Source organism: Cyclopterus lumpus, chromosome 3 (assembly GCF_009769545.1).
Source record: "Cyclopterus lumpus isolate fCycLum1 chromosome 3, fCycLum1.pri, whole genome shotgun sequence".
In the NCBI taxonomy this organism is placed as follows: Eukaryota; Metazoa; Chordata; class Actinopteri; order Perciformes; family Cyclopteridae; genus Cyclopterus; species Cyclopterus lumpus.
The window spans coordinates 24036625-24059933 of record NC_046968.1 but is presented as its reverse complement, the minus strand read 5'-3'; the positions used below and the strand labels follow the sequence as shown (position 1 = coordinate 24059933).

General features: G+C 43.6%; 1 protein-coding gene across 5 annotated transcripts in view; it reads right to left on the bottom strand.

Annotated features, from left to right (window-relative positions):
- uacab (uveal autoantigen with coiled-coil domains and ankyrin repeats b) overlaps nucleotides 1–23309 on the bottom strand; it is a 35975-nt gene that overhangs the window by 2133 nt on the left and 10533 nt on the right. The window contains exons 1-18 of one of the 5 annotated variants that reach the window (XM_034529350.1): nucleotides 17919–18245; nucleotides 17134–17264; nucleotides 12918–13006; nucleotides 11490–11554; nucleotides 9972–10029; nucleotides 9183–9253; nucleotides 8782–8888; nucleotides 7757–7938; nucleotides 7088–7125; nucleotides 6657–6713; nucleotides 6328–6435; nucleotides 5903–5935; nucleotides 4902–4994; nucleotides 4403–4433; nucleotides 4253–4302; nucleotides 1210–3921; nucleotides 851–1003; nucleotides 214–279 (exon numbers count right to left, since the gene is read on the bottom strand). In XM_034529350.1, the coding sequence (XP_034385241.1) occupies nucleotides 214–279; nucleotides 851–1003; nucleotides 1210–3921; nucleotides 4253–4302; nucleotides 4403–4433; nucleotides 4902–4994; nucleotides 5903–5935; nucleotides 6328–6435; nucleotides 6657–6713; nucleotides 7088–7125; nucleotides 7757–7938; nucleotides 8782–8888; nucleotides 9183–9253; nucleotides 9972–10029; nucleotides 11490–11554; nucleotides 12918–13006; nucleotides 17134–17264; nucleotides 17919–17954 (4080 nt within the window). In that variant the 5' untranslated portion in view covers nucleotides 17955–18245. Of the gene's footprint in view, nucleotides 1–213; nucleotides 280–850; nucleotides 1004–1209; nucleotides 3922–4252; nucleotides 4303–4402; nucleotides 4434–4901; nucleotides 4995–5902; nucleotides 5936–6327; nucleotides 6436–6656; nucleotides 6714–7087; nucleotides 7126–7756; nucleotides 7939–8781; nucleotides 8889–9182; nucleotides 9254–9971; nucleotides 10030–11489; nucleotides 11555–12917; nucleotides 13007–17123; nucleotides 17265–17918; nucleotides 18246–23309 lie in introns of those variants that run through there. The other 4 variants (XM_034529348.1, XM_034529349.1, XM_034529353.1 and 1 more) reach the window with 4 other exon arrangements.

The following is a 23309-nucleotide window of genomic DNA, read 5'->3' as shown; positions in this document are numbered from 1 at the left end:
AATGACCGAGGGTCGACACTAATGTCGTTAAATGCTATCGGTCTGCCTATTATTCTATTAAAAAATATAAACGTCTTCTCCAGAACAAGTTACATTGTTCCTGTTCTCAACAAGCTCCTCATAGATGTAGAACTGAATGAACAACAGAACCGGAGACCATTCATAGAGATGAACAACTCTGCTCCTCGCTGGAGATCAATGAGAGAAACGCACCTGTGCAGCACTGAGAAGATGAGTCCGGTAAATGGAAACCACCTCTCTGTGTTGCCTCTCGGCATCCTGATGGAGCGGAAGAGAAAAGTGGTCAGTGGTTGTTGTTGGACACTTGAAATGTTACCATGACAACAGCACACATTTATCTTCTACAGTTGGTGATGTTTTGCTTTCCGTCATGACTTTTGTTGGATGGATTTTGAATTAGTATTTTCATCTATATTCCTCCAGTAAAAGACTTTAAATGGGAAATGTCATCACTATTTCACTTCCAGTTATTCTTGTATTAATTGGTCTTGAATCCTTGAAGTTCCTTATTTGTGTTTCTTAGTGCATTTTTGTTCTACTCTGCTACATTGTAAACTAGGTGTCTGTAAAATCACTTAATGTAGTTTCCATATTTTATTCTAAACCAAAACACTGAGCGTACAATCCAAACTGAGTGTTTGGATTGCAAAGCCAAAATTTTGCAGTACAAATATTAAAATGTAATTTATTATCTTAATAATGATATATATATATTTTTTGTATATATCACTGTGCATAGATGATGGTGTTTTTAACAAAAAGACAGTTGCTGGAATATAAAAAAGCAGAACATGCACACGATGATGTCATGTCCTGCGTGTCCACTCACATCCAGCTGTTGCTGGAGGCTCTTGATCTGGCCGTGCAGTGTGTCGATGTGCAGCGTCTGTCTCTTATTGGGCGCGCTGCTCGTGTACGCCAGCTGAGACAGACCGTTTAGTGCCTGCTTCAACCGCTCCACATCCGTCAGCAACTCTGTGATCTGACACACACATGCACACACACACACACGTTAATGTTCATCCATTTATCAACCAGTCAACAAAACTGGAAAAAAAATGTCATCCCTAGAAACAGAACCAAATCTGATTCTTTTAAAAATGTACATATGACACAAATTACATTTTGCATCTACATGCCTACACATTGTTTAAATAATATAACAGCAAAGTGTTCATGTTTCGTTACCTTTTTGTCTTTGGTTTCCGTCTGCTGAGCTGATTTCTGAATCCCCTTTTGAAGATCACAGATGGTGGTGAGCGACTTGTCGTATCGCTCCTTCAGCTGGCCGATTTCTCTCTCGATGGCGCGTCCCTTCTCCTGGACGGCCTCCATCTCTGTCCGGGCTCTGCCCTCGCCGTCCCTCGCCTGCGTCGCCTGCCGACGGGCCTCGTCGCTCTCCTCCGCTAAACTCAGAAGCTTGTTGCTCAGGTTGGCGACCTCCTCCTCCAGCTGCAGCTTCTCCGTCGTCAGCCGGTTCATTTGGTCTTCTTTGTAGTCGGTTTCCTCGAGAGCCTGCGTGGCCCGAAGGAGCTCCGATTGCAGGGCCGACACGTCTTCGGCCCTCTGGGCGCCGTTCTCCTCCTCTTCGCGGAGAGCCAGACGAAGCTTTGCGACCTCAGCCTCCAGGGCTTCCTTGGCCTTGGCTTGTTGTTGCAGCAGAGAAGTCTCATCCCCGCGGCGCTCCTGAACCTCCTTCTGCAAGGCGCACACCCTGTGGGCCTCCTCCTGCTGAGCCTCTCTTGCCTTCTTGCAATCGGCCTGGGCTTGCTGCATGGCGTCATGGAGCGCTTTAAGCTCCGTGTCGTATGTCGCAATCCGTGTCAACTCCGATTTCAGACGCTCCTGGAGATTCTGGATCTGAGTGCTGCCGAGGGCGTTCTGCTCTCGGAGATCCTCTTTCTGAAGCGTTACCTCCTCGTGCTGCTGCTCCAACTTGACCAACTTCTGAGTTAATCCCTCAAATTCACCCTTGAACTCCTCCTCCACATTCTTGTGCTTTTCACTGGTAACTACAGCCGAGTCGAGTCTCCGTTGAACGGACTCCATCTCGACTTTTAGTTTCTCGTTCTCCCGTTTGATGCGCTCCCCTGCAGACGTTTCTCTGTTACACTTCTCTTGCGTCTCCAACAGCTTGACCGTCAGCTCCTTCACCTGCGCACTGTGAGAGTGGTCTTTCTCCTCAGCGGCCGTCAGTGGAATAAACTTGGACTGGATAGCCTCCTGTATGGTATCGAGTTCTTTCTTCTGTGCTTCCAGTTCTCGGGTAAGCTTCGCCGTTTCCTCCCGAGCCAACACATAATTCCCCGACACTTCGCTCGCCCTCTTCTCCGCCTCGAGCACAGCGGCGTTCAACTCGTCCGTGATGGCTCGGTGGTCTTTCACGCTCACATAGTCTTTTTCCATCTCCAACTGGACTTTTTCCAACTTTTCTTTTAACTTTTCATTTCTTTCTTTCACGCTCCTCACTTCCTCCCTACTTTCTTTACCCTTGGTCTCCGACTTCAACCTCTCGGCTTTAACGCTCTCCAAGGTGGAGCTCAACTCCACCTTCACTTGCTCGTGCTGCCGCCTGGGCACATACTCTCCCTCCAAGCTCTGCTTCAGAGTCTGGCTCTGCGCCGTCAGCTGCACACACTCTTTGTCCCGGTCGTCACATCTCCTCTGCAAAAGTTCACGTTTCTTCACCAGGTCGGCATTCTGAGATCTCAGAGCGTCCATTTCGCTCAGGTGTCTCTCGCTGGCGCTTTGCAGACTGCTGATGTTCTCCTGCAGCGCCGGCCTCTCGGACTGAAGCTGCTGGACTCGCCCTTCTGCTTTTCCGTAACGTTCGCTGGCTTCCACCAGTTTGTCCTCCAGCTCCTCCAACGCCGTGACCATGTTCCTCCGGGCGTCGTCGTGCGCCTTCATGGGAACGTAGTCGACGTCAATCCTGCTGTTGAGCTCATCCAGCTGCTCTCGCAGTATATCCCGCTCCTCCTCGCTCTCCTCGACCTCCTGAATTAGACCCTGGCTTCTGGCAGTCACGTCGGCCAGTTTCCTTTTCAAAGAGGCATTCTGCTCTTCGAGGGCTTCCCGTATCTTCTGTTGCTCCTCGGCGGACATCGCCCCCGGTGCTCCCTGGGACGACGGACTGTCCAGCTTCCGATGGAGCTCCGACACCTCCTCCAGCACGCGGTCGTAGTCTTCCCGCAGCTCGGCGATCTGCCGTTCCTTCTCGTCAACTGCGTTGCTCAGCAGGTTTTTCATGTTGTCAAACTTCTCGGCTGGCACCGTGTTGCCGTGTTTAGTCAAGGTCTCCTTTAAGTGGGTTTCCATTTCCAGAAGGGTTTCCGCTAGTTCGTCTCTGTCCGCGGTCACAGCTCCCAGCTCCTGGTTCAGCTTTTCTGCCTCCGTCGACAGCTGGCTCTCGCTGCTCTTGTACTCCTCCAAGGCTTTCTCGCTGTGTTTGAGGCGGTTGCGAACGCGACACACTTCGGCCGAAGCTCCTTCATACTTGGCCTTGACGTCCTGGAGCTGAGCTCGCAGCTCTTCCGTCGCCTGGCCCCCCAAGTGCTCCTTAACAGCGACGACATGGGCCTGCAGCTGTTTGACCTTACCCTCAGAATCCAGCATCCTCTTCTGGACGTCCCCCAGGGCGTCCTCCAGTTCTTGAATCTGCTGGTCGGCCTGTTTCTGGATGGTGTCTCGGCTAACAACCAGCTCTTGGCACTCTCGGTTCTTACGGTTCAGGGTCGTCTGAAGCCGCGTCGTCTCTTCATCTGCTGCCGCTTGTCTTCTCTTGACCGCCTCAAGTTCACGTCGGAGGGCATCCAGTTCACCGGAGACGTCCCAGCCTGCAGCGGGATGACTCTGCTCTGGAGGTCGAGACAGCGAGCGCGAAATGGCAGCTTTCGGGAGCTGTTGCAGAGGATGAGGAAAATCATTTTCAATTGTCATTATCATTTATTAGAGCAAAGAGAATAGATGGCAAATGCTTCGTAATACATTCACACAAAAAAAGGTTCCTCAGCTACCTTTCCTTTGATTGATAATTTTACAGATTTAAGTTTGTCAGTTACAATTCTCTCAAAAAAAGAGAAACAGGATCTGAATACTGTAAAAACAATATATTTGTATGCAGGTCCACCTGTCAGCAGACCATTGTTAACACAGACAAATGCAAACTACTAACACTGTATTTTAGACATTTGACAGTCGTGTAAAAACTGTCCCGCAGATAAAAACTTACATGTTCATAGTCCAGGCTGTGAGCTTGTTTGACCAAAATGTTTTCTTTACCTACGAGAAAAAACGGTGTACAAACATGACATTCAGACCGTGTTGAATGTTGAAATAATGGTATCAAATGTTTCTTTATGATTCAAGAGATGACGCTTACCTTTGATAACGGACTGTCCAGAGTAGTCCCCCTGTGAATACACACAGAAACACTCATTACAAACGTACAGACCTTTATTCTAGTTTCAACACTTTATAGATTAGTCATCATAACCCTTTTATAAACTAGGACGGGTTCACATAGCAACATCCAAACACATGACAAAAACATCAGATAACAGCAGCGGCAATAGATAGGACAACAAATATACATTACATAATATAGTGCATTTACCAGGCAGCATCGTGGTCACGAGTTTGTTAATTAATTAAGGCAACTGCCTGCTAGCTATACATTGTTTTATCTGCACTGATGTATTTTGCAGCAACACTCAAATATGAAAGTGAATGTAAACAAAAAAGAGTAAATTACAGTTTAAGACCGAAGACATGTATGAAGTCTGATTAATAATAACAAATTAAAAAATCGTCAATGCATTAATTTGGTTGAGGATTAAATGCTCACAGTAAAAATGGGATTAAAGTATAAAGTCACTGACCAAAGTGCTCCGGAGCTGAACCTTGACCGTCTCCTGGCCTCGAGCTCCTTCCTCTCTCTCTTTGGAAGTCAGTAACAGCTTCAGCTGATCCTTCTGATTCAAGAGGAAGAAACACAAAAGATCAATAAATGACTGATTACTGAATGATACCACTTAATAATATCCTTTATCAAATAGAATAATAGAATATATACAATTTAATTGATACTTACTCCTAAAAAATAAATGTAAATGTCTATTTTACATCTTTAAAAAGGAAGAAATATCTGCCCCACACCATGTGTTAAGGGCTTCTAAGACTATTATTATAAACATTATTAAAATGGGCTTAATGAACATGTTTGGAGAAAAACTATTGACCAAAGTGCTGCAAATATAATATGTTTTCACTTTTAGCAATAGTGTTTTTTGATAGTAACATCTGATTCACAGATCTCACTGCACACAATCGGTTAATAAGCAGCAACTTCTAGAAGATTGAGCCTCATTAATGAAACATACAACAGCACACACACACACACACACACCTTAACACACACACACACACACACACACATTGACGTTTGTGGGATTCACAGATTTTTGTTTTTGTTGATCTTTCTTTCCCGACTTTCAGACTAAAACCAACATACTTTGTTGCTTTATGTTTATGGAAATTACACAACGCTGACTTGCTACAGCACTTGACCTTGAATCCTGAATGTGTGTTGCTGGCAGCATGTTATCAAGTGCCATGACGTCACAGTGGGACTGCGCCACCTCCCTTTCCTCTTCCCCTCAACATGTACAGTTCTGTGTCGATAACACTACACCAACATCCTCAACCTCCTTCATTTGCTCTTATTTTTAGGATTCAGAGGTCACGCGGCAACTTTAGACGTCTCCATGCTGCACGCGTGGCTGCTACCGCTGGATAATAAGATTCTCTCAAACAAATGTAACCGAGAAAACTATTGTGAATGGAGGCCCAGAATGTCCAGTGAATCATTTCAGTTTCTTACCTCTTTTTGAGCGTCTTCCACAGTGATCTTTTCCTGCAGAAGAAAATGTATACAGTCAATTAAGGGATTAATAGCTAACAACAAACCACTACATACTTTGGATTGAATGTCCGCGTTATTATTCTGGCAGCTAAAATTGAGCAATCTAGTACGTCATCAGTATTTTACATCCGCAATCACAAATCTCAAAGCCAGCTTTGTGTTTAGAAACATATTTCCCGCTCCTTGATATTAGGATGATGACATTAAGACAAGAGAGCTCAACTCAAATTATCTTTTATTATATTTTTGCTTATATTTGTCACCCAGAGCTCTGGTTAAAGACCCTCAGATGTAATGAAAACACAAGCCTATTTGGAGGGTTGCTCTAGCCGCTTAGCTATTCTTTAGCTGAGTAGCTCTTGTTGTCTTGTTGTGTTGTTTACCTGTGTGAGCTGTTGCTGCAGCACGTTGACTTTATCCAACAAGGCTCTCTGGTCCTGGTGGTACTTCCTAAGACTTTCCTGCAGGGTCTCGTTCTGCCTCTCCAAGTCCTGAAACAACCACCCACACATACAACAATAAAGCTTACAAATGTCAACCAACACAATTACGTTTTCACTGTTTTATGGATAAGGATATCTTTATGACTGAATTTGACTTTGTTTGCAGTGAATTCAAGCAAACACTCCTTAAATGTCAGGAAAGCTGTGTATGTGTGTGTGTGTGTGTGTGTGTGCGTGTAATAGGGAGGCTGAAGTTAAACAGCACTTACATGTATGATCTGATCCCTTCTGTTGACCTCAGCTGCCTCGGATCTCTCCACTGAATGCTAAGGATGAGACGGGATCTTTTTTTACAACCATGTTTTGAAGATATAACATTACCACAGGTTATACAAGTGTGCAGAACAACACTCAGTTATGATCACTAGATGGCAGTCACGCACATCTGAGCGGCAGTGAGCAAGTAAAAAAGAAAATGCTTTGAAGTGTGGACCCACTGGAAGAAAATGCACAATCTAAAAAGGATTAAAAGTGTCTTAGCATTTTAATGGCCTTCCCTTTTACCATATCTGAAAAAAATAAAATAAAATAAAAAGCGCTGCCTAAAAAATTGCCGCACCAAATGTCAGGGTATAGTAGTGTGGAGGATAAAGGCTGCTCCTCACTATAGCTGCGGTTTAATGAACTGAGCCAGGATTACCTGTCGCTTCCACTGCTCCATCTTCGCGGTTTCTTTGTCTGGAACAAAACCAGAAAACAGCAAAATCAGAGGCACATCAAGATTTGATAAAACAGGTGTGTTTACAGAACAGTGTTTCTTCAAAACATGTGCAAGGAAAGGAATGCACTCGAGCACAAAAAGCAAGAAAATATATCAGAGAAACACGGAATCAGGGAATAATCGTGAAAGTCGAGATTATGGCTAAAGATATAGTGAGATATTCCAATTGAGAAGTGTTAAAACACATATTGACAAAGACTAAAAAATACAAATTATACAGAATATTTACATTCTACAAATGACGTAATTCTACATTATATAGCTGATCTAAAACAGTTTAAAGTAATACAGCATCCTGCTTTGTTGTATTATGGTTTTGACATATTTTCCCAAATGCAGCCACTTTGCTGTTGTTGCCAACGAGAGACCGACAACCACTGAATTAATACTTAAAATAGTGTCATGAAGCTAAAACTTTAATCTTTCACCTTTAAAAATAGCATGTAATTATATTTTCTTGAAAGAAAAAGGTGAGGTGGCTCTTAGCTTCAACGCCATGCTAATTATGCTCTACTTATATTTATTCCAAACAAACTGCAACAGAATTATTTCATGTTTAGTCTGAGGTGCCGTTTCGGGCCGTCTGACCTCTGGTGGCTTTGTCGAGGTAACTTTTGACCATCGAAACGAGCTCCAGGTTCTTGCTGAGGCGAGCGTAGTGAAACGCATCGTGGCCCAAGCCGTCCACGGCCTTCACGTCGGTGCCGCTCTTCAGCAACACCTCCACCGCGTCCTTACAGCCGTACTCGCAGCCCAGGATCAGCGCCGTCCTGAGGGGCGGCAACAAAACACCGTTAGTGAGCGAGAGCGCGCACAAACCATCCGTGCAACAATTGTGTCCGAATGCGAGGATCTCAAATCAACAAACACGCGGTGCCAAAAACAATTCACTGTGCACGTAGTTCCACTGCTGCTGAAAGATTCAGAGCTGTGGGAGCTGAGCGGAGTGTATTTGTCTTTTTCGTGTCACCACATCCTAGTTTATTATTTTAGGAACTGTGTTTTCTTTGTGTTTTGCTGCTCAGAAACGTGTAAAACATTAATGTGACGTTAAACGTTACACTAAACTGAAAGTAGAAATGTAAGACGTGCTGAGGCAGTTCATTTTTTATGCATCTAAAAATGATATAATATATGATATTGTGACCACTGCACTGTTTATTCTTATGCCTCCAACCAACATAAAGAGAAAACTGGTTTGTCTCGTTAGCAGGGCAAATGTACTACAAAAAATATAGAGCATCTAATTACTGTTGAAATATTCTACATCTCCCATTAAAAAGATTATTCTGTCCATTTAAATTTCTACTTTTACTGATATTCATCACCTGCTAACCTAGATTTTGTCTATGAGGTTTCTGCAAAGTAATTTCAGTAAATGTCCTTTTCATTTTTATGTTATTGGCTCGCACAGAATTTACAGTATGTTCTGTGACCTAATGTTAATGTCAGAAAGTCTTTCACTGCAAAGAAATCTACAGAAATTAAAATAGAGTGACTTGTTTTAAGTTAATAATCTACGCCATCTGTCACACTGTCTTCCAATTGTTAAAACCTTTGTATGACAACAAGCGAACCAAAGATAAACACCGTGATGGGGCGATGTTTCGTACTTGTTTTGTTTGTCCCGGGTGGTGATGTCAGCCCCTCGCTCCAGCAGCAGGTGACAGATGCGTGGATGACACATCTGGGTTGCCAGCACCAGAGGTGTCCTGCCATCCTGGAGAACACAAATACACACACACGTACATCCAAAACCACAGTTATGAGATGAAGAAGGTGAGTGTTGAAACAAAAACTTTGAACGGCGCCACGTTGGTTTAAACATTTTGTTTTTTAAATCAAACTTTTCAATTCTAGATCCAAAGAATCAATTCAGTTTGTGCCGCTCTAACTAACCTTTCGTGACAAGGAGAAAGACAATCAATGCAACTTTTTCTACAATGGTAACTGGACAAAAAGATATCTTAGAAGTGACCATCACAACACAATGTGTGAAAAACGTTATTCTCACGAAATCAGTGGCATTCACAGAAGCCCCGCTGTCACAGAGAAGTTTCACGCTTGAGGAGCAGCCGGCCATGACTGTGGAGAAAAAGAGTAGAAATGAGGGCAATCATTTAATCAGTTATCACTGAAATACACATCTCAGCCCGCGGAGATGCTTTTTAGATCGCTCGCTTTCCTGCAATCGTTTATGTGACGCGGTTCATATTATTGATCATGTGCTCGTCAGGGTTTTCTTTTATTTTAAACAGAATAGAGTACAGTAAAGCGGTTACTAAGACAATGTAGAAGGTCAAGTAAGATTGTTACTATAGTAAAGTGGAGTAGTTACTAAGATACAGTAAAATACAATAGAGTTGTTATTAAGGAATAGTAGTATAACGTAGAGTTAAGTAAAATTGGTACTAAGGTAATGCGTAATAAAGTAGAATAGAGTAGTGACGGGTAGAGAAGATTAGAGTTGTTACTAAAATTAAGAAGAATACAGTAGAGTAGAATAAAATAGTTAAGACTAGCGTATATCACAGTAGCAGAGTACACTTAGTACTAGATAGTCAGTGCAGTCAGTACTAGAATAGAGTAGACCAAGTACTAGAGTAGAGTCTGCAAAAGAGTAGAGTCAGCTTTAGAGTAGACTAAGCACTATACTACAGTACAAGAGTAGTCAGTACTAGAGTAGAGGCAGTACTAGAGTAGACTAAGCACTATACTACAGTACTAGAGTAGTCAGTACTAGAGTAGAGGCAGTACTAGAGTAGACTAAGCACTATACTACAGTACTAGAGTAGAGTCTTACCAGCATCATGCAGAGCTGTTCTTCCTTGTAGGTCCACATTTCCAACTGGACTGTTGTGCTGTAAAACAACAGAATCAACACGAATGAACCAAAACGTGGAAGCGATTTAATTAAACTGAGGCCACAAAATGACATCTCATGCGCACAAATGAATAAACGGTAGCCTCGATATACATTTTCTCACTATAGCCAGTCCAAGTTACTGGATATGACGCTGTTGAGTCACCAGGACCAACTGGCGGTCGCCTTTCTTCCCTGTAGCTTATGAAGGCAACTCAACATTTTGGATAATGAAGTTACCTAAAGAGTAGTATTAAGAGTATAATTCTTTGAAGAACTCAAAATAATCTCAATAAACTACTCAATAAAGTCGGTGATGGGGAGCAAGTGACTTAATTCACAAAGATTTCACATTTTGACAATTACTTCAACTGAGGAAGTCCACTGGTTGTTTCACCTCAAATCCATACCTGGGTTTAAGGACATATTTTAAATAATAGTTGAATTATGTTTTAATAGGTGTAGAATAAACTTATTAATTTCCATTGGTTGGGCAGTGGAACCTGAGAGCAACAGCAGGCAGGTCATATTAGGCTAAGTGGCGTCGTGCTGATATGCGTGTGACATCTCTACCCAGTCAGTCAGCTGGTTGGAGTGTACCACTGTGGTGATGAGGGCCTGCTATGAAGGCCTTGAGGACTCAATGCCAACAGGGGCCTGGTGTTGCTGGGTAAGCTTGCCAGTGAGCCCCACTATAAAAACCCAACTCTCTCTAGCAACAAGGGCCAAAACTTAGCAGCACGCTCAAATGACAAAGCGAAGGGGGCGGGGGTTGGGGGTGAAAGGGGGTTGAACCGGCAATGGGAGCTGACGGTGGAGCATGGAGGGGAGGAGGGGTGAGGGGAGGGATATCCTATACCTTCAGGGTTTGGGCTGACGAGGGAGATAGTGGAGGTGGTGGGGTTGGCGGGTGTTGGCGTCCAGCTGCTATGTCTGGTGTGATGACGGCACCAAGAATGGACGGAAGGCTTGCAGGAGGGTAGGCTTGTCAACACCACTGACAACCCCCTGCCAACAGCCGCGACCTCAGTTAGATCACTGCCATGAGAGAGGTGGGGGGCAGGGGGGGGGGGGGGGGGGGGGGGCCTACAACACTATGAGGAGCACAATATTGCAGAGATAGCCCCCCGATTGTAAACACATAAATCCCCCAGCGGGACACGGTGACTCAACAGGGCCGACTGTTGACCAATACGGAGTGGGCTCAGCTGCCAGAGCCGTTTGGCAATAATTATTTAAGGAAGGAAACTGCTCTGACTGGCCAGTGACTGGGGAGCAGGGCCGTTCATGCAGTCGAGTGCGTCGATGCACAACACACCAACATGAGGAGCAAGAAAACTGACAGCCAAAAGAAATAAATCTTATTTTGTAGTTTGGCCCGTTTTCCTAAAAAGGAGTAAATGTATATCATTCAGGTACAAATGTTTGAGGAACACATGGAGGACAAATGCACTTTACCTGCAAGAGTTTCTGCACACACAGAGAATGACCATTTCTTGAAGCCTGATGAAGAGCATTTTTGCCTGCAAGCAATAAAAGCAGCAAACAGAATATTAAGCAAAATCAAGTGTTTGCATTGAGTGCATTTTTTAGAGCTAAACTCAATGTGCAATTATCACTTAATGACGCTGTTAGATGGTACCTGTGTGTCCACAACCGCACTGCGGGAAACCAGCCAGAGCTAAAGTTGCATGACTGCTTCATGTCGGTGCCATTAATCAAACTTATTAGTTGGTCACAAGCAACGAGCAGACTTCACTCTGCGGCTCCGCTGATGCTAAAAAACTAAAGTTCACTGTACACGTGTCAGCGGCTGCACTGAGCTCGTCTCAGCTGGTAAAAACCGAAGACGTAGAGTTTTAATCCTAATGGAGGCACTGAGAGTCACGGTGCTGGTATAAAAATAAACTTCCATTTGTATTGACATTTAACTTTTTTTTTTTTTTTTTACCAATATATATAATTTATCGGTTAGTCAACGTACAATAGATGCGCCCTGAAATGGATGTGATTTAAATTGTGGCAAGTTTTAAATGGCAGAAAGCTGCTTTATCAATGCAACAAATAGCTTAATTATAATTAGTTGCATTCATCTTTTCCTTGCTATGTGAACATTTTGTCTAAATAGCTTCTGGAAGTAGACATGAGAACAGTTCACGTCTCCAGCTCATTATTCAGCCTCATTTCACATCCCGATTTAAGAAGACAATGCCGAGCAGCCCTCCGCTTCGACTAATCTACTTCACAGAATAACACAATTCTCATCTTCTTTCTAAAAACAATAAAAACTTGGTGACAAGCGACTTCATCTGCCTTAATTTAAAATGTGATAATGTGGACGTGAAATGCGAATTTGACAGCGAGAGGCCCTTAATGACATTACATTACATCACATGTCATTTAGCTGACGCTTTTATCCAAAGCGACTTACAATCATGTTACATTCATACACCGTAGACACAGCTACAGGGAACAATTCAGGGTTAAGTGTCTTGCTCAAGGACACATCGACTAGGGCGGGGATTGAACCACCAACCCCCTGATTGAAAGAAAGAAAGAGCTACTAACCACTGACCCACAGTCGCCCTAAATATATGATCGTGACTCGGTACAGATATACTGTTTATATAGGTTTAATTAAGTAAACGCAGTGAACGGCCGTGCGCGACGACACCATAACGACATTTATATATATAAATAAATAAAAACCCTGAAGGTGTTAGAGGTGTAAGTGCATGTGGCAGTCACACACTGAATAAGTAAACAAGGTGTTTTTAGTATTAGGACCACTATCATTGACGTGATGGGGGTGGACAAAATATTAGAAACACATCCGAGTATCGAACTACAGCTACAGGATGCTGCTTTCATCCAACCTGAACTCACCAGTTGCATCAGTCGCAGTGACATCAACACTGTGTCCCAGGATGAGGTTGAGACACTCTAGGTGTCCTCGCGTTGCAGCCAAATGAAACCTGTAAAAAAAAATGTTTAAAAAGAGACGGAGGAAAGATTAAGAGAGGAAACCTGACGGAGGAACGCAAAGAGCAGCGAGCACGGAGTAGATAAGGGCAAGTGAAAAAGAGCTATAGGGTGTAAAGAGAAGGGGGGGTGGGTTGAAACTTAAGGACAAGCGAGGGACAGCAAACGGACGCCTGGCTCCTCGCCATCCGCAAGATCAGCATTCTTGAGGCAAATAACAAGAAACCTCACGGTCCGTCTCGTCTCCAAGGCAACCAAGAGCTACACAAACAATGTGTTCCCACTGTATCGGCTTCACTGTTGTATACGCGAGCACGGCCATGTAAAAAAAAATATAAAAACACATGCATGAAAAAAAAAGTCTTCTCTTTTTGCTTTCTGTGTCCCACGTTCTAGTTGGTCCGTGAAGGCGACACCTCTGGCACTATTCTAATTGAGGGATAATTGTGTTTATATTGAAGTTTAAGAATATTTACACAAAGACAATGTTCATGAGAGTGTTGCCTCTATGTTCACCGACTAGTTTGAACGGCCTGAATGATAAACAACTGCCCTAAATGTTATTTATCATGATTTTCTAGAACTTGGAGAGCTCAAGTAGCGAGACTTTTTAAGCCAAAAGAGAAAAAAAGAACCGTTATCGTCTTGTCAAATTTGTATTCATGTTTAATTGTCAACTCAATCAAGCAGTTTTCTACTGAACTTGTTCAGTAGAAAACACGTCTTTAAATCATCACTTTTGACTGGAAACATTGCTGTTCCCCTTCTCTGATTCAACGCACAGCAGCACTGCCGCCACCAGCCACGAAGGTCTGCAGAGCACTGGTGTGTAAACCAATCTCAGTCTGTCACCCACCAAGCCACATGAGCCTGTTTATACACTAACCCTTAGGTATCTGCCAAGGAGACAGCGAGGCTGTCACCTCAACACTGCCGCGGGTATTAAAAGCCGTGTTGATGGCCCGGAGATGCGGGTGCTCTGGGGAGCAGTGGAGGGGTCCTGGCAGACTGGACGTAGACAAGACCTATCCAAGTTAGGGGGATATAAGTATTGTGAACTCCCAAGTTCACGAGCCGCAGCATTTCCCAGAAGATAACTGGAGGAATGCTTCTGAACAGAGTCAAACATATGTAATGGGTTTCCTCTAGACCTTAAGATGAATAAAGAATGACAAGTTGTGTGACGGGGAGCGCTGCAAACAGCTACCAAGATGTGCAACACTGAAAATCATGTATTTGCAACTATATTATGACTAAATGCAAGAAACTAAACACAGGCAGATTAAAATTGAGGATCCTTGATTCCATTAAAATGGTTGTGATTGGCCTCAGACTGCCAAAAAAACACCAAGAAACTGCTAAATGTTGGACACTGACCAAAACACGAAGAATTGTTTTGAATTGTGGAGATATACACCGCTAACCCAGCTGGAGACCTCAACAAAAATGTACCTCTAACCATTTTTTCCCTAAGTAATGGTTCTGGCTTTGCACATAGCATTTCATCGTCACACCTGCTCCTTGGGCGGTGTTCAGGTCTACAGGATACGGGTGCTATTTTTAGAGAGTGGACAGGGGAAGAGTAAACCAGAGAGTATACGCTGGGAGCTGAACCATATACAGCGTATAATAATGTGCGTCTCTTAATATTGTAATATTGGGGCTGCTGGAGCTTCAAATTCTACTCGATCATTGCTGCACATTGTTTGAAGAAGTCTACACATCCTCTGGTGCATTTACGTGCCAGTGAGAACAACATTTATAATATCTTAGGGAAACTCTTGAAGCCGCATTATTTAATTTTGATTAACACTTAATCAGTGACTGTCTGTGCATTATCAAAGCGGTCACTCACGATGAACTTCTGCAAGACTATTTCCAGAAAATAAGCTTTCAGCTCCAAACAGCAGACAAACGTCAGCGAGCTGAAGACATTTAGTGAGCTAAAGACTTGTATATTATTCTCAAGAGTTGGCGGAAAATCAACCACAGCAAGAAGGGCTGCAGGAGTCCTAAAACCCAGATACAAGTGAGCATTTTTGCACTCCCTCGGCCCTTGTCTCAAAGTCAATGTTTTTCTTTAAATAGGATTTCGGTTAGATGTCTGAAATAAGCTCTGTGGTTCACACAAGCTTAAGAGGATTTTAACATTCTGTTCTAAGATATAAGGTATGTCAGTAAATACCCCTCTCGGGAACTTTGGAGCTTTTAAGCGTCTTGCCAACCAGTGGCTAAATGGGACTACAAAACGTCACCACGGTAACTGGTCTGCCTCCGCAGCCTCGGTGTGTATGCATCGCCCTCATGTGACCGGGGGGCCGTTCGTTTAGAGCTTTTTACCTCTGCCCATTGCACTCTCGCTTCAAAAATCACAAAAGTGGTGTTCGTTCGTGCAAGATATTTTTCTGCAATTATCCAAAGGAAATATCCCATTGGCTTTTCTGTCGAGGGAACCAGTGCGATAACGACGTCTGGGGGCGGCCGTAAACAATATGTCATCCCCGCAGCCCTCTAGCATAGTGGACATGCTGCTTTAAAAGAAAACACATCAGGGTTAACAATCTGTAATTAGCTTCCCCACCGAGGTCCATGATTACAAGACATCGCCATTAGAAATTCCTCTGCTAAACTTTTGCGGAGGCCAGAAAGCCGTGGACACGTGCGAGTCTGTGTGTGGCCCACTGAACTAAAAGTAGACCTGCTGAGTTAAGATTGTGGTTCACTCTTTGTTTGGGCTAGACTGCACGAGCGAAAGCGTGACCCGTTTCTATAAATGTTCAATGTGTTGATTTTATAGCGAACTAGCTGTGGTCCGTCCGCCCTGCAGGGGAACACCGAATGATGAGCGGAGTCCTCTGAAGTCACTGGAAATTTAGTTTGGACAGATTCTAGCACCTTATTATGAGACCGGGCATTTATCAGGTTGTGTGTGTAATTGCGCTTATTTACAAGCATGCATGTATAAAACCGTTGGTCTGTGCAAACGGTGCCAATTTCACACACACACTGCTGAAAATACTCGGCACCTTTTGCTGCGGGGATTTGCGGCTCCATAGTTTTATGCCTTAACAAAAGCCTTTATCAAAATAAACCTGAAGCACACAAACCAAAGACTTATATCTATATCTAGGATTAAACAGAGGGCGCCAGGCATCCCAAAATGCTGGTGTTGGAATCTGGTTACAGCTAGCAATAAAAAAGAAAAGAAAAGTACCTACAGCTTAATGCATTGTTTTCCATTCTGCCATAACAGACCAAAAAGGTCTGTGTGTGTGTGATACCTGAAATATCTGTGGTCACGCAACATCAAAAACAATTCCTTTTACACGTTTTAGTTGACCTACTTTTCTCCTTCCATTTACTTCCCGTCCCATCTTTCAGTCTTTCTAATGAACCCTTGTGAAGGGTGTAAATCCTTCTCTTTGCTAAAAAAAAAACCAACCAGAACCTGAGGCTCCCACTGAAAGACTATACCAAACAAAACACGGTCTTTACAGATCCTGATAATAGCCTGCAGCTGGGGCAAAATGTATTACTTTGTCTTGCAAGCACCACAGTGGCTCTGATCTGAATTTACAGGGAGCCATTTCCTGTGGGGACGACATAAACAGCCTCCAGCCAATGGGGTCACGCCTTCAGTGGCCAAAAACATCTCTTGTACCAACTCCCACAATGACCTCCGGTGAGATGGACACTAAAACAGACATTTCTGGATATATAAATTGACGCATAACAACAATATGCAACTGCAAATGCATACGCCGGGCAGCTGGGGGCAGTTTTGAGGTTGAAAATGTTCGACAGGGTCACCATAGTAACGGGAAATATTGGGAGCGGGTGGGATCTTCTTTTTCTTTCTTAGGGGAGTGGGACTGGGAGGCACGAGATACAACCATTTTTGTAATAGGAGTGACTCAATTGTGAAGACATTCCCATCAATAGATGCTTTATCTGTGAAACAGGGTTGGGAATGTGTGGTTGTGAGACCACATCAATGTTTGAATTGAATATTTAAAAAAAAAAAAGGTATTGTAGTTGTAGTGGAATCCAGATACATCTACGTATGTGTAACACAGTGACTATGGATGCGTGTGCGTCTGTAGATGTTACGTTTACTCACGCCGAGCGTCCTTCCACGTCGAGCTTGGTGGGGATGATGCCCTTCTTGCCGAGGACGGCGGCCACCTTGTCCACCTCGCTCCGCTCCACGGCCTTCATCAGCCGATCATCATATTTGTTCCAGTCTGTATTCTGACGATGAAGACGAGGAACTTTCAGACATGTAGGATGTTTGACAGCATTTACCGAAACCACATATTTAAAAAAACACTTACAATGTGGTTTCCGGTTCTTTCAGCTGACGAATAAATGCAACAGTGACATTTGCATATGACACACTGGCTATGTAGTTTGTCCTTTTGTAGTAAGATAATAGAGTTAAAGAAGAATGTGCCAAGAATGTGCTGTGCGGCAGTTTCACTAACCACACCCCCTCATGAGTGATAGCTACAAAGCATGGGAACAGAAGACTTAAGGCTTTGGGGAAGCACTCTTTAAGCAGTGTGTTTTATACTGGAGGTCAAATAGGAACAGAGCACACAAGCACCAGTATAACACAGGTATAACCTGAACTGAGCTTCAAACACAAGCACTAGCAGCAATGCACTACAACTACACAATAGGAACATAATGAAACTATACAAACATCATTTTGACAACATCATGTACAATATACGGCAGTTGTGAATCATTTAAGGAGCCACTCAATTGATAATTCTCCCAATTTGCCTTTAATAATTCCTTCACTGCCACTTTGTTAAATCACAACTTTAAGCAAACTCAATTTGAAGACAAAAGCATTGTTAAACACAACAGCAACCACAACTCAAACCAATGAATACCTACAAAGTGCATGGAGGTGCATTTCAGCCAGCGGCTCATCTTTGGTGAGTGGAGCTGGTCCTTGCACCGTGCTACTGAAAAGGCCGCCACGGTTCCACGGTTTACAAAACAAAAGCGGAGAGAAAAGTGTATACAAAAAAAATAAAAATCCCCCTCAGTCTCTCGGTGCACTCAACCAGTGAGTGCAACAACAAAAAACGGATGAGACGACAGAAGGGCGACAGTCTACTGTCGTAGAGGCTCAACCTGTCGAGTTTCCCTCTCTCGAGGCAGAGGAGCTTATTTGGCAGGATTTTCTAAGCGTTCCTATGTTGCTCACAGGCTCTGCCCGTAAGTTCATCACTGCACAGCAGTTTAGTGGATTGTTAAAGGGAGGAGAAGGAGGAGTAAGAGGAGGAAGGAATGGAGGTGGAGAAGCAGTAGGGCCAGCCCTGCCAGCCCTGGGACCTGCCCTGGCCGGCAACTGCAACTCCTCCTCGGGGGTAAAGTCAGCTCAGCCTGGCTACCTCTCGCCTCCCCCAAGTGCCTCCCCCTCTATCGCCTTTATCCTCCAACCTTCTGTTCAGCTCAGTCTCCTTCTGTTGGAATACTCTTCCTCCTCTTCTCTGAATTGTTTTTTTCCTTATCTACGAAAGCTGCACAAGTTGTAACTAAAGAGCTTCTCTCGTTGCCTCTCCTCTATCAGTGGTCTCCGGCGTCTTCCCCCCACCAAATGGCAGGTCGGTCAGGCTCAGCGGGGGTAAATATGTGAGCTCGCCCAGGTTTAAAATATCACCCCCTCCCTGGTAAACAGCGTTGGTGCAGACAGTGCCGTAGACTGGTTACCTCTTTATATTTTGACCCTCCAACCTTTCTGTGGTGACTGATAGGAAGACGGGGGCTAAGAATACATTCTGGACATGCCTGCGCTGTGAGTAATGGCTTTAGCGTCTATCACCACTGCCAGCATGAAACAAGGCCAGCCAAAAAGACCTTGCTTACATCGCCACCCCCCACCCCAAATATTAATGTCAGAGGGGGATTATGGTTTGCACATTTGAAGTGCTCTTGGCACTGACCCTTCACAGGACACTACCGGCCCAAGAGCTGCTGTTAACCCATCCATCTAAAGAGGGTGGCGTGGCTCCAAAGCCCCGGTAGTGAGGTTAGATGTCAACCTTTTTTACAACCAACTGCCTGAGACTGCAGCCCCAAACAAAACTGCACCGCCTCTTCACTCGCGCTAAAATAAACACTGCAAACACACAAGCTTCGCTGTTACTAGGTAAAAAAAAGAAATAAAAAAAAAGGGGGGGGGTACAGAGACAGCAACCCAAGGACCGGTTTAATTTACACACTGCATCAGCTCCTTGTGGCCTCGTGTTACTGCCCACTGCCAGACTGGCGTTAACAGAGCGGCGCTGATATCCACAAACATGCAAAATAACCTCCTCCGCATGACATGTCATATGAAGAAGTAGGTGTCAACTTACGAAAGCTGCTCAGCCTAGCATAGAGACAAAGGCGCCAAAATGGCACCTGGCCACGCAGCATACTGGTCCTGTAAATATCTTACGCGGGCATGTGTGTGTGTGTGTGTGTACGAATCTGTTAATGTACGAGGTACTAGTTAATGATAGGGCGGTGAGCAACTTAAGTTGCCACTGCATTAGTCACTCACTTACTGATTTGTATTGTTGGTGCCTTCTTAAAGTGGTTTCTTTTCACTCAGAGCAGTGAAATTACCTGAACTTGAATCACTCGACTGCAGCCTTTACGACCTGGGAAGATGATCACGAGACCACTCGACAAGATCTAGTTTCATATCTCGCCGTGAATATGATGTCAATGTTATGTCCCTGCTTTCATACGTTGGAATGGTGACGACAAAGTCAAGCATATGAATATGTGAAATGTTTATTTTTAAACAACTTAGCTCAACGACATTTGATCTGAGGTGTGTGTGTGTGGTTAGGGATCAAAGATATTGGGTGGGGGGGGGGGGGGGGGGGGGGATTTTTTGTTTCTAGAGATTGTTTTTAAGCTAGAGATAAATAAAAAATAAATTTGTAATTATTTGGTCAAATAAAAAATAAAACGTATATAAAGTTTTGTTCCATGTGAATATTATCAAAGCCCAAGTATTGCACCATATAGTAGCATTTTTATTCGTAATTTTATTAATTTCAAAGTTAGAAAGAAATATCAGTCATATTAGACATAAGACTTTTTTGCAGGTTTTCATTTGATCATGCGCTGAACAAATAACACAGATAATGATCGTGATTCGTCATTTGAGGTGTAACCGATTACACACAGAATTAGGATTCCCTTAGAGGTCAGCAGAAGGACATAGAAGAGAGAAACGGTCTAATTCTAGTGGCTCGGTGAGGCTGAATGCCACCGTTTGCATGCTAACAATGACAACTCACACGTAGGAACAGCACAACGTTACAATTAAGTGTGTTATCATTCTAACGTTTCTTAATTTGCACCAAAAACAAAAGTACAGCTGAGGTTGACGGACATGGCATTGATTTTTGTGAATATTTGGTCAGAAACAAAAGTATCGATGCTGATAGTTGTGCAGATATTTCACTCAACCCCCACCCCCCCCAAAAAAAAGTAAACCTCATTGTGTGCAGGATTCATCTTCTGGGCACCATGAGTTAGAAACATTTTACATTTTCAAAGTGGTGGCCCGACAAACCTTTACATCTTTTGAAGCACAGGTAAAGTATTACCGTACAATATCTGTAATAATCTCAATGTGTGCACAAATGCTGGCACTAAGGGGCAAAAAGGACACGCACTGGCTAGAACTGTTAGCGTCCTCCCCGATTGCATCGTTCACTGGGATGTTGTTGCAGAAACGATATTCAACCCTTGTTGCGTGCGACTGAAACAAACACATTACCGAAAAGATTATATTTAAACACAGTGTGACCTTGGAGGACAAAACAGTTCGGGCTTCTACCTGTCCACACAGATTATTCTGGGTGTCAGTGGGAGGCTGTTGTCATGTTCAGTTCAGATTTTCCATCACCGTCTCCAGACTAATTATTTCCAACACCTCGGTTTCCTGCCTCTCTCGGCCGGACTAATGGGTCTCTCGTGTCCCCTCGGATGAAATCACGAGCAGGAAATATCTAACTGGTCATCTGATAACAGGCCGAAGCCAAGCCCAAAACATAAAGCTGTATGCCAATATGTCAAGTGATAGTGGTGTCACATGCCAAACTGCAGTTACTCGCGTGGTTTCATAGGATTATGATTATGGGGGCGATCGCAGTAGACGTCTGTGAAGAGACGTTATGTCATGAAATGTAAACCTTTGACATTTTAGGGGCGAAGTGGATAGCTATCTGGGAGTACAGACCTTTACATTTCTGTATCTATTAGTATTTTAAATTAGGGATGAAACCCAAGTTGCCTGAAGGACAAGTTATGTCATTGGTTGCTGAACTCACTCCTTCTGTTCATACTGGCTATTAAGGGGTGCCTTCTTAGATAAAAGAGGAGAAAAACAAGTCCTGAACAAAAATGCGTAAAAAATCGGAAGCAAATATTGACTAATTTAAGTCATATCTTGCCATTTTTATCCTCCTACTACTGGTGCAGACCACGGCAGATAACCTTTACTGAGTACATCTGTTAGCCTCTCTTAGCACAGTCCACCTGTGTTCAGCGTGACATAGTGAAGCAACACAAACAGTATTACCTGTTTAACGAGAGACGAGTGAGAGTCTGCAGCCTCGCTCTGTACTTAGACATAATGATGCTAACCACAGCTATATATATATATATATATATATATATATATATATATATATATATATATATACACACACACATTTATTTTTTAATTTATTAACTAATGATGTACTGTGTATATTCTTTTTTTACGAGGTAACAATTCCAATACCACACAAATCAAATAATGGAAATCAGTTTAAAGAAACGACCCGTGTCACTTTTAAATACTAAGCATAAGCCAAAAGAAACCTCAGGGGGCAGAGACAGACAGAAAAAGTGGAGGACGACAGAAAGAAGGAGAACATGTGACGTCAACAAATATGTAAATCAACACGTGGCGGTGCGAGAAAGTGACAAGATGTGGCATGCTTGCAGTCCATCTGCCGTTATGGGACAGGTAAACTCATGCTTCCCCCCCTTGAATCGAGCCACACCCCCGGCTGATGGTTCAGGCCAGGTGTCAAGAGGAAAAAGGCGCTCTGTGTTTGGTATGTACACGAGGCACTCGCTGCATATCTGCTAAACACAGGACCACTCTTGCTGGGCAGAGTATGGACTGCATAGAGCAGGACAGACAGACGGATCCGCCCTCTGGTGGTGTTCAGAGGAATAACAGGTTGAATTCACTAAAGTCTATTTGTATCCTGGAAAGGGTGATCAATGGTCAGCTTCACTGTTGATGCTTTCTATACAAGGTCAACTTTTGTCAATACTTCAGTAGTCAAACTGCTTTATGTTAGCAAGAGGGTTTGAAGCTAATGCTACTTATGAATAAAGTTGGGTTGATTTATGTTTTTCTGGTCTGGCCAGGTGTCAATTTGTTTTTATGCAAATCAGCCGAACCGGCACTTCCAACAATTTGTTATGGCAAATTCAAGAGTAACCTACATCAGCAACTGAGTCAACGGCTTCAAATTCAAACTCGCATCGCATTAGTAATAAAAACAATATGACAACGTGATAAAAAGGGAGCCTCTAGTGTCTGACAGGCGGTGAGCAAAAGGGAGGAGGGTGAGGACGCACATGGGGAACATTTTGTTTGACAAGTCAAAAAGCTCATGTGTATTTTGGGGCAAGTTAAGTGTGCATTTGTAAGACGTAAAAAGAAAAATCACGTTTCAGGGGCCCGCATGCGTCTATTCTCTCTGCAGCTTTGTGTTCACTGATTGCACCAGAATGGAGTCTATTATGAACCATCTCAATCATCACCAGTGAGACAAATTGTTTCATGCCGTCGCTTAATCAGAATGACTCATTTGCTGAAAAGTGCCAATTAGAGAAGAATACTGATTACTAAAGGCATTGAATACTTCTCGCAATAAAGTTGGGTGGATTCCAAGGAAGTAGAGAAAATGCAGGCTGCCTTAAAAACTGATAAACTATTTTATGACACTTGAGTTTAAAACACAATAAAATCCCATGTGTAAAGTGGATTAGTGGGAGTTTCCTGGCGACCCCTTTAAGATATCGTCACTCGAGTTGCCCCGGAGATTAAAAATGGAGAATAGTTGGTCCAGCTGCTGGGTCACACCATTTTAGATGACTTATGACCCAGAGGGCAAAGCCTTTCCTTGTTATGTTCTTCTACTTCCGACACCCGCTGCCAGGGCAGGAGATCAGCTTCCCAGTTGCCCAAACCCTGTGAACTTTGCCCCTGCC